Source organism: Lepidochelys kempii, chromosome 1 (genome assembly GCF_965140285.1).
Source record: "Lepidochelys kempii isolate rLepKem1 chromosome 1, rLepKem1.hap1, whole genome shotgun sequence".
Lineage (NCBI taxonomy): Eukaryota > Metazoa > Chordata > Testudines > Cheloniidae > Lepidochelys > Lepidochelys kempii.
In genome coordinates, this window is record NC_136380.1 from 17,914,051 (window position 1) to 17,936,608 (window position 22,558).

Here is a 22,558-nt window from a genome sequence, read left to right on the forward strand (position 1 = left end):
CAAGGTACATTTAGTGGGAGGGGCATTCTGAAACAGGATATAAATTTTGAAACTGATCACTTTGTACAATGCAAACAGTGTGTCTTTTAAAATATCACTCTCCAATCCTGGAGGATTTTAGTTAAATGTACCCTACAGTTAAAGTCCATTGGCTAAATTTTGTTTAAAATCAGTAAAACCTTGTTTGTAACTTGGGGAAATAATATAGTTAAATACTTACTATGAGCTATAATAGAAAAGAAATGGTGAAAATCTTTCAGTCCGAATAAGGACAGTATTAACACTAACAAAAACGAACAAGCCAGTGGCTAACACACTGGGTTCCTGTGAGGCTTGCTATGATATGCTATGCAGGGATGGTGGATTGTGTGTTTCAAGATAACAAGGGCCAAAGTTTATTTCACCAAAGGGCCTGTTACAGTGTGCACCGTTATGAACATAATTGTTATGTGTCTTACCCAGGTTCAACAGTGCTAAGATACAGCCCTTCACTGCCAAACACAAAGATAAACCAAATACCCGTCAACAAGCCAAGCAATCTTTAGCTCCATTATTAACATTGTGTGTTTATGCCCCCTCGGTGTTTAAAGAGCAGCCGCATTGCTGAGATCTGTGGCCCTGGTTTCATTTACTCTGCGATTGAATCAAAACAGACGGCCATGCTATAAATATGATGGGGGCCCTCGCTGTAAATCAGAAAATCAAATTCTAAAATTTCCTGTTAGGAGTCTTGTCTTTGCATAATGGATTGCACTGTCATTTATCATGGTGACACTTACAAGTCACAGCTGAAAAGGTGCTTTATTAGATTTCTTTTTTTTTTAACCAATTTTGATTTATTCTTGTTGCAGCGTCAGTTTACCAGCCTGAGCAGAATCTTACCGTTCCCTCAGCTCAATAAAGCGACCACAGATACAGGGCAGAATTCTCTCACTGTTCCTAACCTACAGCCAAATGATGCCTTGAGGACAGCTCTCAGTCATCGGTCTTTTAAACGCAAATCAAGCATGAGGTCGCTTAACAGCCTCCATCTATTCTGTTCTTGCCTGGTATTTTTTAGATTTGTTGGCCCATTTTTGCCATGGCTCTGATCAATAGCAGTAATGACAAAGATTCGATGCGCTGTATGAGTCCCTCCGGTCACTGGTGCTTCATGATATATTCCAAGCTCTGGATAGACAATTTCTGTCCAAAAAAGCTTGGAGGAAACAAACACTGCAGTACATCTTGCAGTGCTAAATGAGTCTAGCGGGGGCTGCAATTGCTACACAAATGCAATGCCTTCTGAATAATGAAAGTCAGAGAAAGGAGTGAGCCAAATCTGCAGAGGACAAAAATCTGCACTGATTCCTCTCTGTAGTGGCAGGAAAAGGGAAAAAGATGCAGCTATCCATCCTGCAATGTGAATTTCCCATGGGCACAGCTGGAAGCTCCATTGTTGGATCATTTAAAACAAGGTTGAAGAGTGCAGTAGAATTGTCTGCTGCAGAGACTGACCTGCTATGAGTCTGGTCCAGATGATACAGGTGCCAGGTCCAATTTTGCTTAAAAATACACACATTTCAGCACATGTGGCTTGATCCTCAAGTCGACATGTAGGCAAAAACGTCCACTAATCCAATGGGAGTTTTGTCTGAGTGCAGACTAAGACCTGTGGGCGCTTGTCCTTGATACCGCTGGCCTAGACTGTGAATTGATTAGTCTAGTATACCCTCCAAATCCTAGATTTAAAGGGCAGCAGTCGCTCTTCAAACACAATTCATTGTAACTTGAATTTGCTGAGTCGCACTCGTTACATTTTGAGGGAAATGTGCCAGGGGCTGGAATTCTTTTGGGGCAGGACGTGTGCTTGTTCAGAGTCAGAAACTAAACCCGGCTGTTCCATGCTAGCCTTGGTCCTGGCAGTGATTCCTACACAATTACCATTAAAATGAATATTTAGGGTAACGCCTCAGGGTAGGCTGTAGGGATCGAGCTTAGGACTTCTGCACCGGAAAAGCACAAACCTCTACTGCCTGAGATCAAACTCTTTTAGCAAAAAGTCAGTAGCAGACCCATAAACCTCTGTGTGGTTCAGCCCCAAGAGGGGGACAGAGCCACTCACTGTAATTGTGGGATATAAATGGAATGTCAGGCTACAGATGCCATACGGAAAAGATCTATTCACAGATTCCAAACTCATAAGGAACCATTGTGATCATCTAGTCTGACCTCCTGTATAACACAGGCCATAGACCTTCCCCAAAACAATTCCTGGAGCAGAGCTTTTACAAATACATAATGTAAAAATGATCAGCAATGGAAGAGTCCACCACAACCCTTGGTAAATTGTTCCAATGGTTAGTTACTCTCACCGTTAGAAATGTACCCCTTATTTCCAGTCTGAATTTGTCTACCTTCAACTTCCAGCCGTTCGACCGCCTTAGACCTTTCTCTGCTAGATTAAAGAACCTGTTATTAAATATTTGTTCTCTATGTAGATACTTATATACTGTAATCAATGATGTGTAGCTGCATGTGGTATGTTGTTCAGCAGGGCAACAGTTAACAAATGGTCATGCAGCCCTTGATTTTTTAACATTCCCCTTACCCTGGAGGTTGAACTCCACAGAAAAATACTGGGCTCTTGTAGACAAGACCCTTATGGCAGGACAAGGGGAATCTTATTGTGTCAGGATAGTAAATAGCCTTTCAAGTTTTCACCCCCAGTAAGATGAGTGGGAGACATCCCAAACTTCTCTTAAAACTATTGCTCTGCTACTAATAGTGCTGCAGACACAAGTAGTCAACTGTCTCCTTGATCGATTGGTTAGGTTTTGTCTTCGTTAGTGCTAGAGAAACATCATTCTGTTGAAGGAGCTACTTAATAGTCAGGAGAGAAGAGATTCAAAATAATGACTCCTCCATTTCCTGGGCTGTGCACAGGCTCCAACTACAGGACACTAATGGACTTTAATGGGAAGTCGAGCAGTTTTAGACCCATCACATTGCTTGAGAACAAAGAGTAAATCTAATTTGCACTGATTTTTGCCACGATGTGGATTTGGATTGCTCTCGGCTACAGGCAGATTTGTGAGACTCATGAAAAATGGGAGACCTACCCGGATTCATTACTTGTGTAATAACCTGAAGACTCTGGGTAAGGCTATAAAGGTACCATCTCAGTCCAGCAAGGTTTCCATTGGGAGTGTTTCATACTTGAATTTCCTTTCCTCTACTCCATGTAAATGTAGCCGATTTACCATCATAAAAATCCCCATTACATTTTTAACAAACCGATGAGAATGGATACATGAGGCTTCCCTCTCTTTTCTGCTACACTTTGACAGAGTAGCGTTAAAAGGAAGAGGTGGTGTACGGAACAGAGTATTGAGCGGCTTTATAACACACTAGGCTTGAAGATGGGCAGCTCGTTCATTTTCAGCCAGCTTTTGCTCTGCTCTGTTTCAGAACCTCCCAGAAAGTGAAGCCACTCCGACAGAACTGGTGCTGATTTTCAAGACTTACCACTACTTGCTATTTACTCCTGCCAATGTATTTCTCCATAAAGGATGCTTGCCAGTTCAGTCCTGGCCAACGCTCTTCCTGCTCTGCAAGGTGAAGTTCAAAGAATAACACTGAGTTACTGTATCAAAAACACTCCCTTTCCTGAAAGCCAGGAGGAATTATGAAAGCAGCAGGATGGTAGGTAAGCATCAGAGATGTGTGAACCTCACATGGATCTGTGTTTGGGTTCAGTTAAGGTCAGAATCTAAAACTCTCAATGTGCCTCTCACTGGGTCTGTAACATTAGGTTAAAAATTTTAGGAATAACAGGCTCTCTTGGGGGATTTCCTTCACTTCCATCTGGCAAAAGCATGAGAACAGCCAGGAGGGGGCCATAAGGACAGAGACAGACAAGTTCTGGATCTACAGGGAAGCTGTGATAGAACTGTGGCCACCACAATTTTCTCTATCCATGGAGTTTGTGCCCACTGAGTCCTTTCCAGCCTTCTTGCTATCCGGTAACTGAGTAGACCCGGGGATACCGTCTTGGCACAAGGCAGTGATGCTGGTGGTGGGGTCTGCTGAGCTTGGTGGGTGCAGTGGAAGAGGGCGTGATTTTAGGGGACTATAGAACACCATGCTCCAAGGGCCGGCTGTGAAACCTCTCTTGTTGTGGTGTTTCGGCATGGTTCAATCTGTCTCTGGTTAGAACCTGGAAGCCAAAACTGAAGATGAAAAGATGTTAAAAATTTCAGACCATGTAAGAGGTTCTGAGCTGCTCTCTGACAGCCAGTGAAAGTTCAGGGGTGTGTGTGGGTGAACACTGACTCTGTCAGAGCCAGGTCATCCAGAGGTCTGGATGGCATCACACCTGCGTTTCTCTGAGTGCAGCAATGCCCCGTATCGGTAGAGAATTTTCTCAGGAAGAAGCTCAGCTCAGTCTCCTTGTTCACTTGAATCACCAGGACTCTTGCACATACCACAGCACGGGGATTATGTGAGTACAAATTACATTACCATGTCGAGCAACTTTGTCAGCAGTTTCTTGTAAACTATTTGGGCCTCTCTCTAGTGGGCATTTCTATTCAAACGCCTCCTTGTTCGCTGTTAACCCTCACTGGGCTACTCATATAATTTGAGCTTTTTGGTGTCCCAATGGGGCGAAAGGGGGAAGGAACAGTTAGAGGGTTGGTTCTAATATTTCCCCTCCTGCTGCTTATTAAACGTTTTAAATTCCCTGCTGCCAGAGTCCCAGAGAGGCATGTTTGCCACAGTCATAAATGATTTAGTTTGAATGAAAGCCAGTTTCCAGGCTAATAAAGACAGCCCCCAAAAGCAAGAATTCTGGAGTATGGATTTGCTGCACTCTTCAATGGTACGTCAGTGGGAGACTATCCTACTACTTACAGACTCAAATTAGCTTCCTAAAATGAAGTTGCTTTATTGGACACAGCCCAGCGGACTGCTGAACACACAACCTGGTGTACTGAAATACTATGTATTTAATGAGGTTGCGTTTACAACTTCGGTGCATTCAACCCACCTAGAGAACAGCTCTAGGCACGAGAGAGGATATTTTCCAATAGAGTGGGAGGATCTTTTTTGGCCTTTACTGGCTTTTTAAACTAAAAACAGGATTTGCGCATGGACCAAAAAAGAAAGAGAAAAAAAATCTACTATCATAATGAAAAAGACTGTTTTTTTAAATTCCAGTTCAGGAAGGAAGAGAATCATCTTGCAAGTTAATATATCCAGCTCCTTTTGCCTCTATAATCTACTTCTGTGCAGCAGGAGCCCAAGAAACACTTTCTGTCCCAAGTGAAAGCTGAAAACTCCTTGTAAGTTCTCTTTTGAGGCACACGATTCAGACAGTCACTTTGAGAGATTTGGAATCATTGTCATCTTCCGTTTCCAGCGTGCCCAGCGTTTCTGAGCTGTTATTCGGGTCGAAGGCTATCTGTCCCTGTCCCAAATAAGAAAGGATTAGGATGAAACAAGTTAGCACAGACACCCATTTCTCACTTCACACCAAGTAACCCATGGATGTACGTTTACAACTCCCCACTTTAAATTCCTCACAAAAGGGAAAAAAGGACAAAGAGACAGTAAATTTCACTGTGATCACACTACGGCAAAATATACCTTCTGTTCATTGCAAAAAACATGTGAAGGCCAAATTTAAAATAAAAAAAAAAGAATGTTGCATGAGTTACAGTGCAACCATATTCTTTCTCTCTTTATTTTCCTCCCCCAGCCAGGTTCAGTTTAGAAAAAGGATTGAGTACAACACAGTCAGGTAAGTGGCCACAAAAGAGTAGCTGTCTTTGGCAAGAAGTCACCGCATTGACCCTCTCTGTCACCTTCTGCCCATTTCGCTCTGTCTCATAAAATGGATGTTGTTGGCGCTGTCTGAGAGTTCTGGGTATTGCTCCACTGAGATCACAAAGTAGCCATCATAGCCCTGCACCCGGCCCGTGTTTAGCACTTGCTGCTTCTCCCCTTCTGTCCACGAGCGAATGCCCTCCTCCCCATCCTGCAGTCTCTGCTGCTCCCTGGCCCAGGCCTGGGCTATGGCGCGCTGCCTGGCCAGCTCCAGCACGCGGGCTTTCTCCTCGTCCAAGGTGGTCCCATAACGGGTGTTTAGACACAGTGCGCCATGCTGGAGCTGGATGTCTGTGTAACGTCTAGTCCTTCCACTGAGCACTGTGTTGATCTGGGACACTGTAACGTTCACGCCGTTCTCCAGGGTTCTCCGCCCGCCACTGAGGCCCAGTATGGACAAGTCGCTTTCTGACGGCCCTTGCTTAACGAAATAATGTGTGTCCACTCCCTCTATGGTGAAGTGCAAGTTCTCCAGGTAGTGGGCGTTGTTCAGAATAGCTGCGATCCGGCGTCCATCCTCGTTGGCCAGACTGATGATGTCAGTGGCCACACGCCCATCCTTCATGGCAAACTTGACCCCTTTGCCGAAGACAGATCCTCCCGAGGCAAAGTTCTTGTTCTCCTTGAGCTGCCGGCACCCGGCGATGCTGGAACTGTAGATCTGTTCAAAGCGCTCTAGGGTGACGAAGGCCTTCAGCTGTTTCTGCACTTCACACTGCACTCCCAAGATTGACTAGGAAGGGAGAGAAGGAGAGAGAGAGACGCAAATTAGAAAGAGATGCCGGGGGACTGAAAGGTATCCCTAGCACATTGGAGAGCAGAGAAATAACATGACATGATCCAGTGAGAAGAGCCAAATGGTTCTGCTTCCTCTAGCTACTGCTTAACGTTGGTCTGAAAAATAAAGTCTTTCTTTTTAATGAAACAACTGATTGAGATTCCTGTGCTTGCAGGCTATTCTCCCTAACTGCCATCATGCCAAGACACCGAACTGAATGTAACGTCATCCCTCTGACAGAGTGGAACACTGGGGTGGAGAGGGACCCAGCACGGAGGGGAGATTAGGGTTTAGTGGTGACAGTGAGAGACAGTTGCATTCTACCTCACTCCTTCTGTGACCTTGGGAAAATTAATTGCTCATGCGTCAGTTTTCCTCATCTGTAAATCAGAAATGATTCATAGCTGATTACCGGGAATTTTCTAGTAATTAATATTTGTAAAAAGCTTTGAGAAAAGGTGTTCAATAAGCTCAAAGTATTTAAATAGTAGCAGTTTCCTTCTGTTTTAACCTGCTTTTGATTCCACCCTGCATCATCCTCCAAGGCTGCACATCACAGTGTGATCCTCACTCTGGCCAAAACACTCTTTTCCAGAGCCCCTCAATGCCACTTGAAGCATTGGCCAAAATGGATCATTCAACAGTCAAGTGAGGTGCTAACGCTCCCCTCCCCTCACTGCCACAGTGCTCCCAGTCTTCCTGTGGGATCAGGTCCTCAGCTATTAAGACTCAATCTTGAAGCTCAATTTTTACAGAGGCAAAGCTCCCATTGACATCAATGGGAGCTCTGCCTGAGTAAGAACTGCATAGGGACCACAGCCTTTGATCACCTGTAGACAGTTTTAATGCAAAGTGACTTTTGCTGTTAGCATATAAAGGAGCAAATGCTCTGAATGATTTAGCAGCTTATCATTACCGAAAAACGTCTGTAGAAACATACTCATCCATTGACGGGAGTACCGTCTTCTTTCCTACTCCTGTCCAGGAACAATTATCTGCTCAAATTTCACAAAAGCAAGACGATGCCGTAACAAAAGTCTCCTGTCTTGGCCAAGGGCTTAATTCACTAAGGTAACGACAGCCAGCATTAAAAATAGGTTACAGACGAAAGGGGGCCACCCTCACTTTTTTTTAAAGTGAATTTAATAGCTGTGAAAGGTGCTGGCTTAACAGCCTGGAAACTAACACTCCTGTTTTCCTTAATATGCCTTAGCCCTTTCCTGACGAGACCCTTTTTTAGGGGTGACAGAGGACAATTCAGACTCCATGGTTAGTCCAACTTTGGCGTCTTGGCTGAGTCAATGCTAATTTACATGGGGCTGTTATGAGCTCTATTTTGCTGTTACATATTCGATTTATAATATTCTAGCAATGAGAGGCTGAACTGCTACAGGACCGTCCAATGAAGGATCTCCAAGCTTTTTACAACAATGAATGCGGTTAGCCTCGTGATGCCCAAGAGGGTATATTAGCAGCCTCATTTTAGCTATGAAGAAAGCGAGGCACAGACGATTAAGTGACCTGCCAAATGTGTCACTAGAAGTTTGTGGGAGGCCCTGTGAGGCTAAATTCTGCACTGACCTATCGCCTGTGCGAGGCACCTGAAAGCAGTGGGGTTGTAGGCGAACTCCATTAGGACACAACGTGACCAATGATAAAGAGGCACAAAAACAACCCTTTCTCCAACATGACACTACAGATGTAAATGCTATAAACTCCCAGAGGTCCTGATTCTGAGTGGCATGGAACATCTGAATCTCCTAGTGACTGCTCTGTTATGAGGGTGTTGTGTTATAACAAAAAAAACCTCAGATTCTGGATGCTGCTCAGGAGGACTGACGAGAGACACATGCTGAGCCTGCTCCCATTGAAGTCAAAGGAGATTTTGCCACTGACATCAACTGCGACACAAGCAGGTCCAGTAATGAGCAAATCTGACATGGCTTGAATGGGCCATGGAAAAGTTGGCTGGATAAGCTTGTCCTATAGCTTTGGTCTGGAGAAAGAGATTCTGTGGGGAGGTTCTAGCTTGCCCTCCTTTTCTCAGGCTTGTCACAGAGCAATAAAAGCTACTCCTGTGTCCTGAGCTATTTCAGCTGCCATCCCTGTCATGATTAGGGAGGGAAGAGGGACAAGAATAGTAAATCCCACTATTGCTAAACCCCTTTTGGGACTCAGACCAAAAGCTTAAGCTCCCTTTGAATTCTGTGCAAAACTGCATGGAGTTTTATAGGGTGGGACCTGGTTTGCCTGTTCTTCAGTGTGTACCCCAGAATTTAAGGTGACGAAGGGCTTTCTAGACCTCAGCCCCATGCAGGGCTGGTCCAGTCCTCTTATATATAGTGCATGGTCTGGTCTGTTTCTCAACAGCCAGGTGATGGGCCTCCCTCGTGAGACTACAGCGCAGCCTACTGCATGTCACTGAGAGGAAGGGTGCTGGTCTTGATGTCCAGCCACAACATGACCTTTACAGATGCAGCCCCACATGAGATTCCCCTTCACTGGCCACGCCATTTAATTCTGGGCAAACCATGAAGGGTGCCATACTGACAAAGTGCTCGTGCCCTTCAGAATCAGGATGCCCTGGAGAATTTGCATAGCTGCATTTTTTCCCTTCTCCATTCCTCAGCTGCTCTGATTACCAGCTGGCATAGTACTGGGTCCCTTATTAATCAACTCCGAGGTTCTGCTGACACTACAAGACACAGCTGAAATGTAACTTTGCCCCATCCTGCCGTAGCAGAGCAGGGCATGTATTCTTTGACTCGGGGAATACTCAGGCAGATGGCTAAGTTAAGATACAGATAGACTAAATGTCCCAGTTTTTTGTCACCAACTCAGGCCGTTAAATACTAGATTTAAAATCTGTGTTTAACCTCCTTTGTGTTTCATGGCACCATATTAAAACATATGACTTTTCCTTGACTTAGTAATACACCGCATTTGTGCGGCTCACAACATGACAGCCTCACAACATCTTCACCGACTCATATGGCCAACATCATTCAAAAATAAAAAACAAAACCCAAAATACACCTGGACATAATATCTAGACTGAGGTTTAGTGGGAGTCCCCAGGATATAACAGCACTAGTGCTTAGCACCTGTCACCCAAAGATCACAGTGTTCCACAGCACCTCAAACATCTGGCTTGTTTTGTCTGTCTTGTCTATTTCTAGCAAGGACCGTCTCTTCCTTTAGCTTTAGAAAGCACCTCACTGCAGGAGTAATTTCAATCAACAATAAGGAGGTGCAGAGAAATGAAGGGACTTCCCCAAGGTCCCACAATGCGTCGGTGGCAGAGCCAGGAATACAAACCAGGTCTCCTGACTACCTATCCTGTGCCCTACCACTGGACGCTGCTTATAGCTATAATTATTCTAGCCAAGTAAATTGAGGGGTTGCTTCTGAGCAACACAGGGCACTTGTGCTGGCTCCCAGAGGGGCTTAGCTATGGTGCTGCTCTACCATTCCCAACTTTCGCTATCCAGGGACACAAATCTGCAAACTAAGGTCTTCCACATGGTAGCGCAATGCATCATCACTCATAATTAAAAATGTCTCGGTTATCTTGAAACTGTGTCCTATAATATGGGAGGACTTTGAAAACTGCTTAATTTAGGATCTGATGACCCTGAGTGTATCCCTTTAATAACAGAGTGTATTCTTTTTTTTATTTAAATAATCTTCATATATATATATATATATATATATATATATATAAACCTCAGCCTGTATGCTACCCTGTGAAAAGAAAAGGGGGAATGCAAACAGATTATGCAGAGTTCAAAGAGACAGCGTATCCCTGCCTTTGAAATACTCAGATCATTTCTGTTTCATCTGACAACCCATTTTAATGAACTAGCAAGGAAGAGAAACATAAAATTACCATCTGAGCTGAAGATGGCACAGAGCAGAGCTCTCTAAAAATGCTGTAGCTTTTGGCAACTGTAACCCAGAGGTACAGTATAAAAACAGCATTAAAGCAGAAGGGAGTTGTGGTGGGACTTATTGGTTATTTTATTTTAATATTTGTCACTATACACAACTGACATCTCTAATCTGGGTTTGTTTTTCCTTAAGATCTTTTTTAATCAGATGCCCTTAAGTGACATTTTACTTTATCTAGTAATGACCCATTGGAGAGAAGAGACTGACCTTCATTGTTTGTTTCCTGCTGTACAAGCTCAAGAGAATAGTACATTACAGTGATCTTGGAATAGCTGCTTGTATTTTGCCTGCAGTTCTTGAGGATTTAAAATACCACAGCTAGCTTCTATCATCTCTTGTTTTTAAATAGTGCTTTACCCTGTGATACCTAGAGCTTTCATTTCCCATCATAAATAGCCAAGATGTGAAAGAAATTTGCACCTGTTTCCTTGTTTCTACTTGTACCAATATACCATGGGTGTATATTTCCCTTACTAAAATATGGGCTTATTGTTGACTTGGTGAGTCTAGGCTATGACTAAAGAAACTTTATGGAGTGACAGTAGCATTGTAGACTCAGGCAGGTATATTATGGGAGCTCAAGAACTGGGGAGAGGCACTGAGACCTCAGTTTGAGTCCAGTACCCCAAGTAAAACATCTTTGCATTAGCTACACCAGAGACTTGCCTCCTCTATGCCCCCTGACAATACTGGAGAGGGGTGAAAGTGGCCACTGGGTAAGTAAAGGAGCTCAGTTAGAAGCCCACAAGAAAGAAATTGTGACCAAAAGAGAGCTTAGCTTGGCTTTATTACACAAAATGACCCAGTCACAGGGTAGCAACTGAGTTTGCTTTGTGCTATGACTGCAACTGTAGTGATCCACTGAAAGAGAGGAGTGTCAATAAAAAAGCTATACAATAAAGGGGCTTAATCTGTTTAGTTTATCTAAGAGAAGATATACAGGTGACTCTATCATGCTCTCCAAGTACCTACATGGGGTAGAGATTTCTGATAGTAGAGAATTCATTCATCTACCAGAGAAAGGTATAATGAGATCCAATGGTTGACAGGTGACACTAGAAAAATTAAGATTAGAGAGAAGGCACAAATTTTACCAATGAGGGTACTTAACCACAGGAACAACTTATCTAGGGACCTGGTGGATTCTCCATCACTGGCAATCTGTAAGTCAGGACTTCATGTTTTTCTGAAAGATATGCTATACGTCAAGCAAAAGTTACGGGCCCAATGCAGGCATTCTTGAGTGTAATTTGTTGGCCTACGCTACGCAAGAGATCAGAGGAGATGATCTATCATTTGTGTTTCATCTTACAACCCATTTTAATGACCTACCAAGGAAGAGAAACAGAAAATTACCATCTGAGTTGAAGATGGCAGAGAGTAGAGCGATGGTTCTTTCTTATCTTAAAAATCTACTGATCTGATTTTTTGAAGGTGTTTGTTTTTATAATTTCAAAATGTTTCATTACAACTTTGACCTTTAATTTTTTTAACCTGGGTTTTTTTAGTATAAATTAATTAAAATAACCAAGAAAAAATAAACAATGAAAGAAATTACCTATAAGAGTTTCAAAACCTTTTTTTTCAATTTCCCCCCCCGCCCCCCGCAATTGGGAGAGTTGTCAAACTTGACCCTTCCCCATGAACAGGCTTGGTTTTGACACACTGGCATTTTCCAAGGAAAAACACGTTTTGTCAGAAAATTCCTGACCAGGTCTCTGTTTTAGTTGCCGAGCTTTCGGCACTAAGTTTGTGGCCTTTAAGCTTAAGTCATTAAATCCAATTAAAACAGACATAGTGAGTGGAATCTCCCATCGCCTGCGTGGGGGAGGGAAGCATTACAATCCCCACTTTGTAGATGAAAGAAACTGTTGCACGAAAGGTCAACTTATACACCTTCATGGTAGGCACAGAGGGCTCACTGGGGTGGAACTGGTGTGGCTTTAGTGTGGAGGAGAGACAGGGACAGGATGCAGTGAGTTTGTACAGGGACTGGTTTCAGAGTAACAGCCGTGTTAGTCTGTATTCGCAAAAAGAAAAGGAGGACTTGTGGCACCTTAGAGACTAACCAATTTATTAGAGCATAAGCTTTCGTGAGCTACAGCTCACTTCCTCAGATGCATATCGTGGAAACTGCCCCGATATGCATCTGAGGAAGTGAGCTGTAGCTCACGAAAGCTTATGCTCTAATAAATTGGTTAGTCTCTAAGGTGCCACAAGTCCTCCTTTTCTTTGTACTGGGACTGTGCACCTGCACTGCAAAGCCCAGCTTCATTTGGGTGCCCTCTGTGACCACATGGAGGAGGATGGAGCAATGGCAGGCCAGGACCGAGGATCTGTCACTATGTCAACCCCCTCGTCCTCCCCCATCTCCTCTAGGCAGAAGTGTTAGGGGCACAGGGGCTGCAGTCGGCTCTGTGGGATCTGAGAGCACTGCAGCACCACCCTACAGAGATTCCTAGCATTCAGCCTGGGCACTGGAGAGAGGATTTCGCCCCACGTGACACCGCACAGAACCCAGAGCTCCTAAATTCCAGCCCTGTGCATGAACTACAAGGCCGTTGCCGTTTTTAACCCCCGACAGAGAAAAATAAGGTGGTTCTTGTTGGGAAAAAAAGGGTTGGCTCCATTTTAAAACTGATGGGATGAGCAGAATTCACTCCTAATCAATCAGATTTGCAAGGCAGGAAGAGTAAAGCCTTGTGAGGGTGTGGAGGATCCTCCCCTTCGGAAGTTACTTTAGAATACACAACAGCCTATTTCATTCCACAGCCAAAACAATTCAGATCAGCCTCTGCCTCCTTCAGTGTGCAGACGAAAACCAATAGCTGAGCTGGGCTACCCTTCCCCTGCAGCCAACGGTGCAGACAACAAGCCGCAGGTATCAGAGCCCCAGAGCTCATGAGACTGAGAGCAGTATAGTTAATGAAATGATGACTGATTCCAGCCCTCCCTCCCCCGCAAACAGAGCTGTACGACCGCCCGCAATTACTCGGTAATTCAACAAGACGAAAGGGGAAAAGAAGCAAAATTGGATTCAGGTGCTGCAGCTCTGCAATATGCCAGAGGTCACGACGCATCCCCTGCTGGCCAATAACGCTGAACTTGTTCAACAAACCATTTAGTGGCAGCCTCACAGGCAGAAAGCGCAGCACAAGAGAGTACTGGATTTTAAATGTCACTCTGGAGCTGCAGGGGGATAACTAAGCTAAGCTGAACGTAGCGCAAGGTTTATGGCATGCTGGGTATTTCCAAGCTGGGGGATGCTCAAACTCAGCATTAGGTCTCCAACCTCCCATCCCTGCAAGGCAAATACAGCCCAACATTATGTGAAGTGTTACCTGCCTGGTTCTTCTCCTCAACCTTCTCAGATAAGGGAACTGATTCTGATCTGTTAGACCATTACAGTGATGTGAATCAGAAATCACTGCAGTGGCAGCGTGGACTAACTCCGAATTTACATTAATGTAACTCAGGGAAGTATCTGGCCCACTGAGATCTGGGATCCAAGCAGGGCTGGCTCTAAGTTTTTTGCCACCCCAAAAATAAGGGTGGCCTGTGTCTAAGTAATATTTCATTACTGAAGTGGGAAGGGACAGCAGCTACTCGGAAGCTGACTTTCACTCCGGTGACCTTGAGCATCTGCAATAGCAGATTGATTGTAATTTCTAAAGTGAATACTGCACCTGGATCCCGTGGTGACATGTGCCAGGCCAATGCCTAAAATAGACAGACTACGTGGTCACATGGCTCACCTTGCTATTGTCCCACTCTTGGGTTTTCATCTGCGTGTGGATAAGCTCATATGATGGCTCCATTGCATCCGTATCTGGCTTGGGATATCCCGGGATAACATTGTGTAGTTGGAAACCAAAGGTAAGCAGCCAGCTGTTGACATCTGGGATGTGAGAGAAGCATAAGTAGGATTACCTTTTATTGTTCTTTGTACTGCAGTTGAGCCTAAAAGTCCCCGCCACTGACCAGGACCCCATTGTGCGAGGCACTGTACAAACCTGGGACAAGATGACAGCCCTGGCCCCAAAGAGCTTACTACATTTCATGTATATGAGTAACCCCAGCAGAAATGATTCTTTAAAGTATCACATTCCAAAATTATGGAGGACGAAGGAAATAACCATAAAAAACAAACAGCATCCAGTCCAAGTCCTCCACTTTTCCACACAGCTGAAATATACATTTTGTTAAAACTGTCAAAGGCCAAAGCAATCTTTCTGTCTCCAGAACTTCTCAGAGTTTGTGAGGCACCACGCACAAGAATGGTGCAATGCAGAGCAAAAAGCACAGGAACAAAAATATAATACCAAAGGTCGAGCTGTTCAAACCTGCCTAAGGATTTAGATTCTTGAGGCGGCTTTGCAAATTCTCAGCTTTAATATTGGTCACCCGGAAGCATCCCAAGTGGTTTACAGGCTACGGGATAAATTGAGGTGCTCATGAACCAGCACATACAGGTAGGGAGTAGCAGGGCAGTCGTACTGGACACTTGGGGCAGGAGCTGAGTGGGGGCTTTTGATATACCTCTTAAAGGTGTATCCACTGCTTGTGTAGGTAAAAACCACACTTTTAATTTAGCATAGGTAGATTCCTATAGTTACATTTTTTTTTCAGTATTGTTTAAAAACAGCCTCCACATGATCATTCCATTTACAAACATTGGGCCTGCCACAGTCAAACTGACCTGCCCTTACATCGTGAGCAGATCCATGTATATATGATGGTCAGACTCAGTGGAGTACCGTTCAGGAAGCTCTTTTATTCTGTACTATGATAGAGGGGGAATGTTGGAACCAGAAGGGAAGTGATAGCAAGCCCATTGCTTGGGAAGCTGAAAATTATACTGGAGAACACGCTACTATATGAGCCACAGGGAACATTCCTGCTTGGGCAGGAAGAGGCACTCAATACCCTGCTAAGTCTTTTCAGTCTCTAACATCTTTGATTCCAAGGCTAACGGGAAAGACAGCCAAGTGAGGAGCTAGCTGGAGAAAATAATAACTCACTTGGCTAGCTCCTGGATCTGCCTGGGAGCAGCATATAAAAGACTTCCCTATTTATCTACTTTACAGCGTATGATGATTCTAAGCTCGCTTATCTCCATTGACTCCAGAAGGAAGGAAGGAAAAACGGACACTACTATAATTGTGTCATTTACCCAGCCTCTGAATACCATCCTTTGCTGGGAAAAGCTGAGGGGATGAGGGTCAAAGTTTAATTAACTATCAGCTCCCAAGGGGTTTAGGACTTCCATATTGTAATTAGCATCGTGTTGGTGATTCATTTGTTTCAAGCTCCAGTGTATCAACAAGAAGTTTTCTTTTCATTTCATCAACTTGAGCTGACACTAGTGGATGAGGGGATCTGTTCAAAAAACATGGCTTTTTCCCCACATGAGTTTAAACACGTGTTTCTGAAGACCGTTGGAAAAGCATTCGGGCTGCAAATGAGAAATAGCGTGCTTCCAGATGATTGGGGAATCAGAAGCCAAACAAAGTCAGTATCTACTGCTTGTTTTCTTGCAATCCAAAATTTTGAGTTTGGGGCTTGGGTCCAGAGAGCCCTTGCATCAATCTGTGTGCAAAGAGGGGGATTTCTGTAATAAAAACACTTTTTTTCTCTCTCCACACAGATTGTTTTAGAAGTGTCTTTGGAGGGAAGGGGAGGTGTGTGCTTGCGGTGGTGTGGGGGGGAAATAAAGCTTTGTTTATTTTTTTATTTGGTGATGAGGCATCCCCGTTTCCAAATCCTCCTAATATGAAATTAACAGCTTTGATATGCATATTTTGGACCAGATGGCCAGGAGAACAAAGTAAATCTATATAGGGCAGAAGTTATTCACCAAACATGTTCAAAACAATGTCAAAAGAGGCACAGAGGGGGCTGCTGAACAGCAGGAAAATATGTAATGTCTGAAAAGATTCGATCCAGTCTTTGTCGGTTGCATCTCCCAAATCTGACTTTGTAAACAGGTGTTGCTCCTTTTTTTTTGGGGAGGGGGGAGGAGAGGGTGGATTGGAAGGAGCAGGAAAAATGAAGTAGGTGGAAGGAGAGGTTAAGAGAATGGGGGGAAATATTAATTTGCCAGTGGCAATGACACTTTTTTTCCTTTTTGAAAGAAAAGTACATTTCGAATCACAGCTTGTTTCAGCTACAGTAGCCCTGCCAACACATTTCACAGGACATTCGTTCGAGGGCCCTGAAAGAGACTGCTTAATGCAGACACGTGTAATGAAAATGTCAGTTCAATCCATCAGGCTTCCCAATGTTGGCAGCAAAGCTCTGCATCACGAAGTATACAATTGCTAAAATATTCATGCTGAACAATGGGCCTCTCAGAACGTAAATGCCTGCTCTGCCCACTCTCCCTACCCCACGCTCCCCATTCCTAGACACGTGCTTGGGAATCATTGACTGGGAAACTGAGGCTGGCCTACTCTGAAAATGTACATGGGCGAAGTTACGTCTCTTCCGGGATGTGAGAAATCCATATCCCTGAGAGACGCAGCCACGCTGCCCGAACCCGCGGGATAGACAGCAGCTACTGCCTTCCAGGCAGGTGAATTAACTGCAGTGACAGGGGGAACCCCTCCCATCACTGCAGTGAGTGTCTACACTGAAGTACTGTAGCATTTTAAGTGTAGACACAGCCTGAGGCTTGTATCGCTGGTCTGTGTGAGTGCACCTGCCTGGCCTAAGTGAGCCAAACCATGCCAGGGGGTGAGGAAGGATGCTGCCCACACCCCTCAACAGTGTATTGGCAGGTGTGTGCGCCATGGCCAAGGAATCCCCACCGCTTGAGACGTGCAGCGTAGAAACCTGGGAACGTCCGTGAGAGCTCGGGACGTGGACGGATGTGCAGGGTTGGACCCCTAATAGTCAGAATCCTTTTGGCACTGTCAGACGTCGCTGAGGACACGAACAAGGCTCTGACATCGCTGTCCATCGTGCCGTTTGCGGAGCGGCTCCCTGGCTGTGTTTCTAGGACTTAACGTTTTTATGAGGATAGGTCATTGGGCTGTCCCCACTCTGGAGGGGCAGCAGGCTGCTTTTTTTTGGTCAGCTCCCTGCCTAGGGTTGCCACCTTTCTAACCGCACAAAACCGAACACCCCTGCCCTGCCCCACCTGTTCTCCGAGGCCCTGTCCCCGCTCGCTCCATCTCCCCTCCCTCCATTGCTCACTGTCCTCCGCCCTCACTCACTTTCACCGGGCAGGGGCAGGGGGTTGGGGTGTGAGAGGTGAGGGCTCCAGCTGAGGGCGTGGGCTCTGGGCTGGGGGTGTGGGCGCTGGGTGGAGCCAGAAATGAAGGGTTCAGGGTGCAGGAGAGGGCTTCAGGCTGGGGCAAGGAGTTAGGGTGTGTGTGTGTGTGGTGGGGAGAGGACTCCAGCTGGGGGTGCAGGCTCTGGGATGGGGCCGGGGATGAGGGGCTTGGGATGAAGGAGGGGGCTCCGGGCTGGGTCAGTGGGTTGAGGTGCAGAGGGGGTGAGGGCTCTGGCTGGGGGTGTGGGCTCTGGGGTGGGGCCGGGGATGAGGAGTTTGGGATGTAGGAGGGGCCTGGGGTAGGGGGTTGGTGTGTTGGGAGCAGGGATGGGCTCCGGGAGGGAGCTTAGATGCGGGAGGGGACTCTGAGCAGGTGGTTGGGGTGTGGGAGGAGGTTCGGGGTGCTGTGTCCTGGCAGCACTTTCCACGGCTCACAGGAAGTGGCCGCCAGGTCTCTGCAGCCCCTAGACATGTGGGCAGCCAGGGAGGTTCTGCGCACTGCCCTTGCCCACAGGTGCCAGCCCCTCAGCTCCCATTGGTCATAGTTCCCAGCCAATGGGAGCTGCAGAGCTGATCTTTGAGGCGGGGGCAACACGCAGAGCCTCCCTGGTCGCCCATGCGTCAAGGGGCTGCAGGGACCTGGCGACCGCTTTCAGGATCCACGTGGACATAGGGCAGGCAGGGAGCCCTTTGTGACCGGGCATTCTGGTGGAAAACCAGTCACCTGGCAACCCTATCCCTACCCTTTGACCTGTCCGGCATTGTTAAAACTCCCACTGGCATAGCTCTTAGGATCACTGGAACACACAAACCTTCCCATTACCTCAAGATCCAGTTCCTCAGGAAAGGCCATTAACACAGGACGTTTTATTTTCAAAGAGCTTTGCAGGCCTTGTCTACATACAAAAGTTCTACTTCTTTAACTATTGTAATATAAAGGAATACAACCCATCTGGTGTGAGCACACTTGTACTGGTATAGAAGTGCTTATACCAGTATATCCAGTCCTGTTTGGGGAGGGGAATAAACTATACCAGTATAAAGCATCTTTATACCAGTATAATTGTGTCCACACTAGGGCTTGTACTGGTATAACTGTATTAGTAAGAAATCACACCCATAGCCAACATAGTTATACTGGTATAAAAAATGGGTTTTGATCACTTGTACAAAAACTTTAACTAATCATCTTCACTCAAGCAAACGGACACTGGGCTCATGCCCAGAACTGACAATAGTCACCTATACACCAGTAACAGGTTTAAGGTCTTGTGTGGATGAAAATTGGAAGCTTCATGCCCATGGACACACCTTTGCTGCTCTAAAAGGTACTGAAATATGAGAGCTTAAAATCTTGGCATTAACAGTGATGCCAACTCTCATGATTTTTCATGAGTCTTATAATATGTGGTGGTGTTCTTAAAGCCCCAACTCCTAGAGTCAGGTGATTGCCTGAAAATCTCAGCTTTCATTTAAAAACAACAAACCTAAGCTTCTAGCCCTCATGGTTGTGGGAAAAAGCTTGAAGACATGTATCCTAAAGGCTCTGAAAAAGAATCCAGAATTTTCTATTTTTAAAATCTCATTATTTTAAATCAACTGATGATTTTAGGGGGTTGGACTCCTCTGATTTGGAATGCTGGGGTAGCCAATAATGTTACTGTATATAGAAAAGCGGATTTAGGACTTTTTAGAGGTTTTTAAAATTAATTATAATTTGCCTCTCCCTAAGAGTTTTATACAGTTGACTCATGGTAACTGAGTCACCCTTTTCTTATAGACACGAGGATACAGAAAAGAGTCTGGATACAATATTTTAAAACCCTCTAAAACAGCTTTCCTGTCAAATATGTGGCACATGCAGAATACACAACAGTGGGGTTATTAAAAAGATTTTGTCTGTGCGAGTTTGGAATGGCCTACACAAACACAACACAATATATGTTAGAGAAGAAAGTTCATTAATTCCATCTGATGAAATCATATGATCATTTGGTCTGAGTGACTCAGGTCTCCTAGAATCTTTTCTGCTGAAATAAATTCACTTTGGGGAGCCATTCTTCTCACTTTTAAACACCTGCTTAGTGGATCTGTTCTGCTTATTGACATAAAGAAAGTCCTGAACCTTTCCATATTTAAGTATTAAATTTAAGACACACAGTATTTGTTGCTGCTGGCTTTTAACAGGCAATTGTTCACACTGTGGGGTGGATTAACTTTGAACTGTATTACTATTTTATGGGGCTCTACAATGCCTTGCTATGATAAAAGGTTTAGGTTGCTGTTGTCATTTTGCTGAAACAAGCCTATCTGCAGGCAAGTCTCTACAGCAAAACTGTGTAAACAAAGTTATACATATACAAATGAGAGGGGTTATCGAGAAGTTAATCAGCAACTAAGCTGGCGTTGTTTGAGGAAATGAACAATCGGAAACAAAATAAAGGGAAAAATAAAAAGAGCGGGAAGGAAGAAAAAAAGAAAACCTGTTCGGTAGATGTGCAGTTCTTGGCTTAAATTTTTCATGAGTACTGTGTATGCAGCCAGTGATCCAGCTGTGGAAGGGTTAAAGGTGACCTGCAAAGGAAAAATATATTGGGCTTGTGCCCTCTTTTGTTTATTGATACGCAAAGAAGAACTGAAAAGTTTGGTCTGGGTTTCTGGTTTTTTAAATTCTGTTTGTTGTTTTACATTAGAAATTCAGGCCAGTTTCTAGTATGGAAGACTCTGTTGTGTTTCTTTTCCTTTTTAAAGAGAAATTCAGTCCCTGTCTAGGCTGGAAGACCCTACGATGCCTGGTTCGTTGAATGTAAAGAAACCTATCCACCACCTGAGCAAAAACCAGCCTGTGTATACACTAATTAAGAAGAAACCAAGAGAAGTCTTACCTGTCATGTAACATTTGATATCCTGAGCGTTGCTAATAGGGTTGTTGTTTTTGAACATATAAAGGTTGAAAGGCATTATGTTGTTGCTGCTCAGATGTTTCCACATATCGTGGTCTGGGCTTGTCCACCGCCCAGCTAACACATCATAGTCTCGCCGCCCCATGTGGATGAGTTTAGTGAGGGGGTCGTACAGACCTCCATGGTATCCGATGATGACCTGGAAATTGGGATTGGTGTCCATGTAGATCTCCCCGTATGCTGTGTACAGTATCTGCTTGATCATTAAGCCCGTTCCGCTGAAGACTGCCAGAGGGGTCCCGATGTTATCACAGGCTATGTAGAACTCATCTCCGCTGCTAAGCTCCATGGCAAAGAGGTGGCCTTGGAGATCATAGTAAAGGGAGGTGATCTCGGAACTTGAATGGTTGTACAAATGGGTGACCTTAGTGGGGTTGGTCAGGTCTGCATAGAAGAACTGTAAATGGTGGCCATGGGCAGTTTTGCTAGAAACTCTTCTTCCGAGACCATCATAGCGATATTTTACGCTCCATCCGCTCGCTTTATTGTATGCTTTAATGAGCAGGCCTGCTGAGTTGTACTCAAAAATGTCATTTCCCCTTTGTCTGAGGAAGCCATCTTCATCCATTTTGTACTGCACATCCCCCAGTCTCGTAATCCTATCCCTGAGGTCATACCTTAGGGGGGTAAGACGGGCACTGTTCCCAGGACTCAACAAATGGAGGTTTCCATTGAGGTCATAACTGTAACGCCAGAGTGGTTTGTCATTGATAGACACTGTCTGCAGCTGGCCATCAGCATCGTACTCATAAGAGTACCTTGACGTGTTTGCATATGGTCCGACCTTCAACTCCTTCTTCACCACTCTCCCCATGTTGTCGTACTGCACAGTCATCCAGTACATGAGTGACCTGAATATTTCATACTGGACCTCCTTCATCCTGCCATAGGCATCGAAGTGCTTAGTGTGAGTCATGACGGCAGTGGTGATAATTTGATTGATGTCATAGTAGATGACCCCAAATTTACCAAATTGCTCCGTTTTGCCTGACACATCATCGTATCTGTAGAGATCGATGGGTAACGGTGTCTCGTTGATCACTGCTTGCATGCTGGTCACCCTGAAGCTGTTATCATAATTGTAGTCGAAGCGTGCATTCACCATGCCTTCCTCAGTGAAGCGGAAAATCTGGCGGTCGATGAGTGGGCCTATCTGCCTGTATCTGATAGTACAGGTGAACCCTTCATTCTGCAGGTTTATTGTCTTCAACATACCAGCAGTTTCATCGTAGGTGAAGCCAATCTTAGTGGTGTCATAGAGCATTTCAGCTAGCTTGGACAGCTTGCCATACTTGTAGATGACACGCCTCCCTGTTCCCAGGTAGAAGGTGTGAAGGAGCTGCCCTTCCTCAGTGAAATCCTGAATGACTGAGGCGTTGCCCTCTGGAGGCCGGTAGATGTTCCTGTAGTATCCAATGGACCGGATGGTTTCTAAGGTCTGCCGGGCGACATTGGGCATGGTGACTGATGACAATCGATCATTCTTATCAAACTCAAAGATGTATTGTCTCTGGCTGTGGAGAAGCAGCACCATGGACTAGAATTGGAGGGGAAAATGAATGAATTATTTTCTTAATTTTAAGTCATGATCATTCTCAATTTTTCAGAGCGTAAAATATTTCAGGACATGGGAAGTCTAGCCTCCACCTCATAGTGCATATGTGGCCAGCATAATTTAAGTGACCTGCAGACCTCACAGAGGAACTAATATGTGGCCAATCA

At 44.9% G+C, this 22,558-nt stretch overlaps 1 protein-coding gene across 1 annotated transcript in view; it reads right to left on the reverse strand.

Moving 5' to 3' along the window:
• Window positions 1–5,695: 5,695 nt before the first annotated feature.
• TENM4 (teneurin transmembrane protein 4) overlaps window positions 5,696–22,558 on the reverse strand; it is a 248,881-nt gene continuing 232,018 nt past the window's right edge. Inside the window, exons 25-27 of the mRNA XM_078852201.1 lie at window positions 20,759–22,373; window positions 14,353–14,495; window positions 5,696–6,601 (exon numbers count right to left, since the gene is read on the reverse strand). Coding sequence (XP_078708327.1) covers window positions 5,843–6,601; window positions 14,353–14,495; window positions 20,759–22,373 — 2,517 coding nt within the window. The 3' untranslated portion in view covers window positions 5,696–5,842. The remainder of the gene's footprint in view (window positions 6,602–14,352; window positions 14,496–20,758; window positions 22,374–22,558) is intronic.